We start from the raw sequence: 9,646 nt of genomic DNA on the forward strand, positions 1-9,646 counted from the left end.
TAACAACACCAGTATAATGATTTTTTTCATTCTTTTAATGAAACATAGAAATATGATTTTTTAAGATGTTTTAGTATTTTTTTAATTTTTATTTTCATTCTTGCATCTAACATGACAAGGGAGATGGCTTATGTAATACATTTACATTTTTAATCCGAATGTTATAGGCTCATGTGTGTGATTGTTTTTTCCTCTTGATTTGCAGTGAGTTGATTGCAAAATGTATATAAAGCGTAGACAATATTCAGCCAGAATAAAAGTATTTCTCAGTAATCAGCGTATCCTTGCAAACGGTTAGATTTAGAAGCAATGAATACATTCAGTTTCACAGTTATGATTGCATTAGTCCTTATTGGATTATTTGCTGTGCAGAGTGGTAAGTAAGGCTTTGCTTAATTTAAGTGGTTCATTATTTCTTAATATTTTATTTTGTTGATAATTGTCATCTTCAGTATTACAACTCACAACTCCTGCTAGTGCCGTGTGTCACATATGGCTAGTATTAAGATTCTTTTTGGTTTTATATATCTTCAAATGTTTCGGTTCTTATACATCCTTGGTTTTCAAATATTTTGCTTTGAGCTTTCCTGATGGAGGTTAATATTAAAAAGCGCTTCGAACGCAGAAAATTCATGACGTGTTGTTTTCAACTTATTTTGTCAAACATAGAATGTAACTTTGAAATATATAAAATGTTGGACTGTTTTTGATAAGCAAATAAGCTATACATAAGAATCTATTTTCTGTGTAAAAGGCTTCGTCATTTTCAAAATAATGCTCTACCAGTTGTATCAGGTAAACTCGGTCTTTTCGTACCACGTTTTAGAAAATTAAAACAACAAATAAAAAAAAATAAGAACTTTATGATTTGTATCTAAAATTAAGAATTTTAACCTTACTATGTTTCTTTTATTTGATACTCGTTGGAATTTGTTTTATATCTTATAGCTCTCCTATTGTCCTTTCCTTATATTTTCAAAATTCTGATATACAATATTTCTATTAGAATTTGTCTGACACATTACACAATCTTATGTTAGAGGATCTTAGATATACTGACGCTATAATTTATATTCACCTAATTTTTCAAAAATCTATTTTATTTCAAAGATAAAAAATTTCGACATTGATAACACATATTTTTCATAAACTAAATAAAGAATAAAATCATAATTTATAATACTTTTTTTTTCTTCAGATGCAGGTTATGTAAGTATGAAAATATCTGAAGTTGTTAAATGATTTAAATTTTATAACTAATTATCATATAAGACGTTGAAGCACATGAAGAAGTAACAAATCAATAAAAACAGTTTCATACGATGATATGCAATTGAATAGTTTTTAGATGTCATATCAATAATGTAGTTTTCAATATTGTGTTCTATAATAAACTTAACAGAAGCTGGAAGACTATAAGTTAAGGATCAAAATAAGCTAAAAATATTGATAGGTCATGGAGCTTCTTTTCGAGATATTTGATTAATAAAATATGACGAGAAAAGACTGCTTCGGACTTTTACCTTATATTTTTGCATTGGTACTATTTGGGTCTCAAATAAAAAAAAAAGGGGGGATTAAGAATCTTCTTAAATTTGGTCAAATTACCTTTTAAGAGCTATTAAGTCTTATGTTAAAAGATAAATAGGTGTTATGGGGCAAAATATTTCACCTTGAACGTATGAAAAAACACACAGGTGTCCAAAACCTCACCTAAGTACATCCTGAAGCATTCTTTACAGTTAAATAATGTCGAAATATTTTCAGGTATGATGGCTACTAATATTTGGGTTTTTTAATTTTGAATTAAAATTAATATTCCTGTACAAAACTAGCTTTGTAGTGACTATAAGTCGTTCAAATCTTTGTTCTTCGGTGTATGATGAATGAATTGGCAGACATATTTCTTCAAATTTCATATTCAGCTTTTTTGTGAATGTTTAAAAAATAACTTTGTGTTATAGTCCTACTTCCGGATCCGAATCCTCGTCTTCGATTATTAAGTATTTCTTACGTCATTCATTTAATCTAGTACATTTTTTACGTCATCGTTTTTTTTTTCCACTAATATTCAGTTTCAAGGTGATTTAGTATTTCTGATAAAACATATACATAGTTCACAATTATAAATACCGTATCGTTATTTGCTTATTTATTAGATAATTCAAAGTTTGGTGACTATATTGTATGTTGTAAGCTTCTATCCAATCGAAATTGAAATAATCAATACACCAGATGCAGTTTAGTAATAACAGCCCTCCCTATTTCCCTCGAATGTCACAAACAAATGACATTATATACTTACATGAGCAACGCAGAGAGTTTTATATTTGTAGTTGTGTCACCTCACTCTTCCTGAGCACCCGGAATCACCTTTTGTTTTTGTCGAGAATCGTGTTGCTCTGTTTTCAGTTTCTCTTTTATCCAGGCATTGTTGTATCGTTTTAATCGGTTTTTTTTTACTCAGTGTTATCAGTTCGACTTTCCATCTGTTATAGTCAATTTTTGTATCTTTTGATTCTCCTTTATAGGGCGTTTCATCGTTATCAATCTACCAGTTTTTGGTATTGAAAAGTAAATTACAATTTCACCACGTTTACAAATGCAAAATAATTCCAAAGAAATATTATGTTTTTATCAAAAAGGACATTCTCACTTCGTTAAACACAAATAGTGCATAACGTATTGATCATGTTTTTTTTTGGGGGGGGGGAAGTATGATATATTAATATATTATGTTTGCATTATTCTTTCGTGGTATGAATACAATCTAAATTAACTCATCATAGACACCATGACGTAAAACATTTGAAACATAACTGCAACATATATTCAAATGTTTATATTAAGGTATTTGAAAAGTTCCCCGTTATAGTTCCCCGTTTTATAATTTACTGTATATAATCATTAATGTGTTTATATAGCGTCACGCGTGATAAGTAAGCGGAAACCAATCTGATGAAATACATGGGAGAATAAAATGTTATTCTATAATTCAATATTTCAGATTTACAGTTACTGAAATGTTCATCAACAATTATATATGGATTTGATATATCTCACAGCTATAGACGAAATATAATTATAGAGTGATGTAATGCAGTTTTAAATTGCTTTATATTTCTATAATTTAATTTTGGATGTAACGCGTCTTCTGATTGGCTGACGTTATTTTTGTATCAGCCCATAGACATAATTTAGTCATGTGACCGTGACGTCATCAACGTTTTTCGTGATTTTCTGCGGTTTAAAAAAGAATTTAGAACTAAATTATAAGAAATGACTGTAATATTTTTTCTGTCTATTCGAAATAACATAAAAAATGTGGTGCACACTGTTAAATAATAGAGATTATGAAAATTTTATATTTTCAATAATCTGGTTTAATTCAATCGAATATTTGTGTGGGTGCGTGGGTGTTGCAGTCTGTAGCTCATTGCCATATTCGGCATGGCCATAGATGGCGCTCGCAGCATGAATCAGAATTTTGGAATTTCCGTATCAGCTTGAATTAGAATTTTGGAATTCCCGTATCGGGCACTTGTTAATTTGCTGTCGACTTGAAAGCAGGTGTTTCACAAATAAGTTAAACTATTTAAAAGAAAAAGAAAAGATGCCAAACAAGAGAAATGCCATAGGATCGCCATCCAGGGCCATGGGAAAGAAGAGAAGAACGGCTAACAGGACAGGCGGACAGAGAATGCAGAACGAGGAAATCCCACAAAAGAAGGACGGAGCTGGACGGAGAAGAACTGCCAAGAAAACACAAGGGGTCGGACACGTGGTGACAGAAGGACCGGTGGAAACTACTGATTTCTCATCAGGTAATGAGTCGGAGGAGGATGCACGAGCGTTCCCCTCTTTAAGGCACGACCCGTTACACCAAAACTTTGAAATTGCAAATAATTCCATTGATTTCTCTCCGTCACAAGAATCTAGCATTCATGACACAGTGGGGGAACACGTGTCTTTTAAAATTAAGAAAAAAATTTGGGAGGGAAAGTTTATTGAGCTTCATTCTCTTTTGAGAACGCGAAAAGCAATGGAAGAGGTGGACGAGGGCGATTTGAAATTAAAAAGGGGGAAAATTTGCATTGAAAAAAGATCGTCGAGTGTTTATTTGTCCATAAATGAATGGACTTCAGCATTCATGGTTTTTATGAGTGTCTACATTGAGAAATACAGCACACGGGCACAGGAATTGTTAAAATATATGCGCGATATAAGACTAGCGGCAACGAGGTCAGAAAACTGGGCCACCTATGACGAGCAATTTAGGCTAAAAATAGAAAAGAATCCAAATTTATCTTGGGGAAATATACACGGTGAATATTGGCTATTACACATCACATCTCCCATAGTACAAAACAGTGTGTCAGTGCAATCATAGGGTTATAGAACAAATACACAACATCCGCTAATCTGATGTTATAAATTCCTAACTGTCAGTGTTAATTATAAGTCAATTCAACTATAAAAGTGATAACGTATAATGTTAACATAACAATCCTCCCTCTGTTAATTTAGAAGATCAAGATAAACAAGATTAATCTCTAGTGAATGAAAGTAATAAATTCAATTTGCACTCAATTGAACTTAATAGCTACAAGTTTTACTGTCTATATTTTTAATGTTCAATTATGAAATCCTAAACCTACAGTGATATCACTACACTAACTTAACCACAAATATTTACAGTCATATGTTTCTAATAAGTCTCTCTGGTGCCTTTCTTACTATTTCTGTGCGGTGCATAACGATAGTATCATTAGCATTTTCAACTGTTTTATTTTTGGTTATTTTGGTTTGTTCGGATTCATTGTTATTTTCAGAGTTTTCGGTATCGCAATTGAGTTACATGTTGGTATTGTTATGAATTCAGTGTCAATATCAGATATGGTAATTTCAAGTATGTTTGGTATGTTTTTATTTTCCTGCGGTACGAATTCACGAATCTGATCAATATGTCTCTTCCATACTAAATCTCCAAATTGGACTTGATAAGTTACTGTTCCGAGTTTATGAACGATAGTTCCTTGTTTCCACTTGTTATTGTCTCTATAGTCTCTTTAAGATTTGGACTCCCTAATGGATGCAAAAAGAATATTTGTTTTTTACCATCTCCTCATTTTATTATTATTCTCTGTGGAGCTAATGATTTGACAGATTTAGAATTGACAGGGAATGGTTTAATTGAAAATGTAAAAATGGTCTACCCTACGTTACCAGGCTTTATTTAAAAAGGTTATTATAATATGGTCTTCAATGCTACAGTGCGATACTGGCATGTTGCACCCTTAAATGCGGGTGCAATAATAGAACAGAACAGAAAAAGAGAAATTTAGTGGCCAAAAACTTTGTTACAGAAAATGGGGGTAAAGCTATATTACACGAGAACATTAAGGCAAGTGAAGTGTCTTTATACAGAACAAATGGAACTAATTTGTCACAAACTGGAAATCAGGTTTTCTTGAATAATATACAAGGGTGTGGGGGTTGAGTCTTTCCTACGTACACCATAATCAACTTTACCTAAGATTCAATAATGAAAATGTTGTGGAGGTGAGAACCCATGTCAGATTTGGTTGCTGACTTGAGCTCTCATGTGGCGGTCCAGGGAGACTGGTAGTGATTGGGGGATTATTTCACTCGGCCCTTGCTCTGGGCCTGACAAGTTCTAAAACTTGCAGGTTTGGAAAATGTGGTTAGTGGTAACGGTGGGGTCTACAGATGGGTTACTCTGGGACCTCCTCCACCTCATCTTATAGAGGGGAGGCCTACACCTGCCAACAGGTGGGGCACTAATAACTGGAGCATTGGTAATACGAGTGTTTTCCCCGGTCACTCCCCATGGTAGGTGGTGGTGTAACCGTGTTTAACTACCAGGGGTTTTATGACACTATGTCAACATAGGTCAGCTGATAGCCATTGTGTATAGGTAATCGGTAGTCACCCTGGCGCCTCAACAAAATATTATAGAATACTCTGTAGCCAAAGTAATGCCACAAAGTAAAAATGTATATTCAGGTCATGAAAATGTAAATACAAGTTGGTGTAATAAAATGTATTGTTTTTGTATAAGTTGTAAATGAAATACAGAGGATGGAACCTCTACACAAATGAGTATAATATACAGAAAGTCTGTACAGTATTTTAATTTTGGTATTTGTGAATTACAATTAACAACACACAAAGAGAGACAACTATAGTTTAATTTTTAACATAGTTTAGAAAATACGTCAACAACTCTTGATCGTTGTTCTTCGTCTCATTGTTATTCGTTCAGTATTGATATAGGGTCTTCGTATATGAGTATTGCAATTAATAGAGATTATAAAAATTTTATATTTTCAATAATCTGGTTTAATTCAATCGAATATTTGTGTGGGTGCGTGGGTGTTGCAGTCTGTAGCTCATTGCCATATTCGGCATGGCCATAGATGGCGCTCGCAGCATGAATCAGAATTTTGGAATTTCCGTATCAGCTTGAATTAGAATTTTGGAATTCCCGTATCGGGCACTTGTTAATTTGCTGTCGACTTGAAAGCAGGTGTTTCACAAATAAGTTAAACTATTTAAAACCCGCCCACCCTCCCTATGAGAATAGTTGCTGCTGTTTTGTTTTATATTTTCAGGCACTTGTTTGATGTATTTGATTGGAATATTATGGTTACGAGTATCCAGGCTGACCTTCATAGTATTGGACCAATACAGGATAATTTCGAATAAACTTGCGTTTCTATGAATTGGACATTTCAGTTATTCAGCACTTTTTAACATATTATGGACTATTGTGATTTAAGCATCCAGAATTAATTTTAGTTTTTAGTAATTAACAATTTTAATAATTGGAAAGAAAACAAGACACTTTTTAGAAATTAATCATCTTCTACTATCCTTAGGCGCAGAGTCAATTTTGAATGGGGGGAGGTCCAGGGAGACTGGTAGTGATTGGGGGATTATTTCACTCGGCCCTTGCTCTGGGCCTGACAAGTTCTAAAACTTGCAGGTTTGGAAAATGTGGTTAGTGGTAACGGTGGGGTCTACAGATGGGTGACTCTGGGACCTCCTCCACCTCATCTTATAGAGGGGAGGCCTACACCTGCCAACAGGTGGGGCACTAATAACTGGAGCATTGGTAATACGAGTGTTTTCCCCGGTCACTCCCCATGGTAGGTGGTGGTGTAACCGTGTTTAACTACCAGGGGTTTTATGACACTATGTCAACATAGGTCAGCTGATAGCCATTGTGTATAGGTAATCGGTAGTCACCCTGGCGCCTCAACAAAATATTATAGAATACTCTGTAGCCAAAGTAATGCCACAAAGTAAAAATGTATATTCAGGTCATGAAAATGTAAATACAAGTTGGTGTAATAAAATGTATTTTTAATTCAAAGGATTGTTTTTGTATAAGTTGTAAATGAAATACAGAGGATGGAACCTCTACACAAATGAGTATAATATACAGAAAGTCTGTACAGTATTTTAATTTTGGTATTTGTGAATTACAATTAACAACACACAAAGAGAGACAACTATAGTTTAATTTTTAACATAGTTTAGAAAATACGTCAACAACTCTTGATCGTTGTTCTTCGTCTCATTGTTATTCGTTCAGTATTGATATAGGGTCTTCGTATATGAGTATTGCAATTAACCCGCTACGCGCGTTATTCAGTGTGCACCAAATTTTTTATGTTAGTCTTTATAGACAGAAAAAATATTACAGTCATTCCTTAAATATCATTATTATCAAATGTAAAGCATATAAACTTAAACGCCAGCACATGCGCGTTCCGTCTATATAAGACTCGTCAGTAACGCTAAGATCGAAATAGTAAGAAAGTCAAATAAGTACAAATTTGAGGAGCATTGGTGACCCTAATTTCAAAAAAGTTGCTCAAAATACGGCAAAGATTATCTATTATCCTAATTGATTTAAACTTAATTGGTTTTTTTTTTTTTCTCATGTTTCAGGGTTATTATCCAGGATATTATGCACCAGGACCATACAGTGGTGGTTACCATGGTTATAACGGATACACTGGATATCACGGAAATTATGGCTGGAATAAAGGCTGGACTAACGGTCCCTGGGGAGGATATGATTATGGGAAATAAAGGCTATCTGTAGTAGCACAGAAGCGAGACTGACATTAATAATGATATGAATGTTGCATGAATAAAGCTTTATGTGATGTTCCTCAATTTTTTTTTTTTGTTTTGCTATATATCGTTAGGGATGATTGATTTACAAAAAAAAAGTTTTATAAATTATTTGTGAATATTTGCAGAATTCCAAAAACAATCTTGAAGTTTGATTCTTGATAGCTAGAACAATATTTCACGAAATAACGCCTTGTTTACAAAGACAAAATATTATAAGAGCCATTGAAATAGCCATTAAAATGATCAAAAGTAAATCTGAACCTTTCTATCCCAAATTCATGTATTTGGTTTTGAACTTTTATTTGTTATTCTCATCGGATTTTGTCTTATGCTAGGTCCGTTTCTATATGTGTTAAATTTTAATTTTATGTCGTCGTTCTCCTCTTATATTTAATGCGTTTCTTCCAGTTTTAGTTTGTTATCCCGATTTTGTTTTTTTGTCCATCGTTTTTTGAACAGCGGTATACTACTGTTGCTTTTATTTCATACTTAATTAGAATGATAGATGAAAAGGTCAATATAATCTTGTCTCTTTAGTGACAAAGAGTCAATAGGAATGTCACCGTGACGTCATATATATCAGGAAACGTTTATGCTAGTGTTTGTTCAAAATATAAATGACCAGCAATAGCTTTACATGAACGGATATTTTAAACATTGCATTGTTAAGCTGTTTGTCATGTCTAAATATTAATGCCTGGATATGTTTTTATCTCTTTATACGATACATGTTCAGACCCACTTATTCAAGAACGGCCACAAGGAATATAAAACTGATAGTCTGGCTCAAGCTTTGCTGTCCGTCAAAAAATTGCGATTTTTTTTTTTTATTTGAGCAAATATTTGTTTCAAACAGTGATTTTCTTACAGAAAATAAAATTACAACACGTTTCACGTACCTCTTGTTATCCCGAAACTGTCTAAGTGTGTGTACGAAGCATTAAACATTTCTCTATGGGAAATTAACATTGCAATGGTAGCCATTGTTTTTCCGGATGATTTGTTTGGGAGAATAGATCAACGTCATCAAAGTTCACGCGACGTTGCGCAAAGTAATCAAAGGGAAAGAACTCCTATGAAAAACGCTGACTTTGACTTGCAATCAGCTATGAACTATACGTGTTTTGGCAAAGAAAATGAAAATTAAAGGCAGATGCATGTAAGGGCATTTTGTAAATAAACAAGTGTGTCATTAGGATTCTGTTACCCCATCCTTTTCAAATAATATATATTTTAAAAACGTTTACCTTTTCAAAACATTCCATAAAAATATTACCTTTTCTCATATTGTTTGGGTTCAATGTGGTATGTAATGAAACAGTGTAATACAGGTACTAAAGTTTCAAAAGACAAAAAATTGGTTGAAAAAATACAGCTTGGAACACCCAGAAAGATGACGGACGAACTTTTGAGAGATTATGGGAACTTTATTGACCTTATCATATATTTCTAATAGTTTTCCCGACCGATTCAC

The 9,646-nt window shown here is 33.3% G+C and overlaps 1 protein-coding gene across 1 annotated transcript; it reads left to right on the forward strand.

Moving 5' to 3' along the window:
• The first annotated feature begins 309 nt into the window (after nt 1–309).
• On the forward strand, nt 310–8,194 carry LOC143078400 (uncharacterized). The gene is made up of 3 exons (XM_076253275.1): nt 310–376; nt 1,199–1,209; nt 7,981–8,194. The coding sequence occupies exons 1-3, from the start codon at nt 310–312 to the stop codon at nt 8,122–8,124; spliced, it is 222 nt and encodes a 73-aa protein (XP_076109390.1). The 3' UTR covers nt 8,125–8,194.
• Nucleotides 8,195–9,646: the final 1,452 nt, after the last annotated feature.

Source organism: Mytilus galloprovincialis, chromosome 6, assembly GCF_965363235.1.
Source record: "Mytilus galloprovincialis chromosome 6, xbMytGall1.hap1.1, whole genome shotgun sequence".
Lineage (NCBI taxonomy): Eukaryota > Metazoa > Mollusca > Bivalvia > Mytilida > Mytilidae > Mytilus > Mytilus galloprovincialis.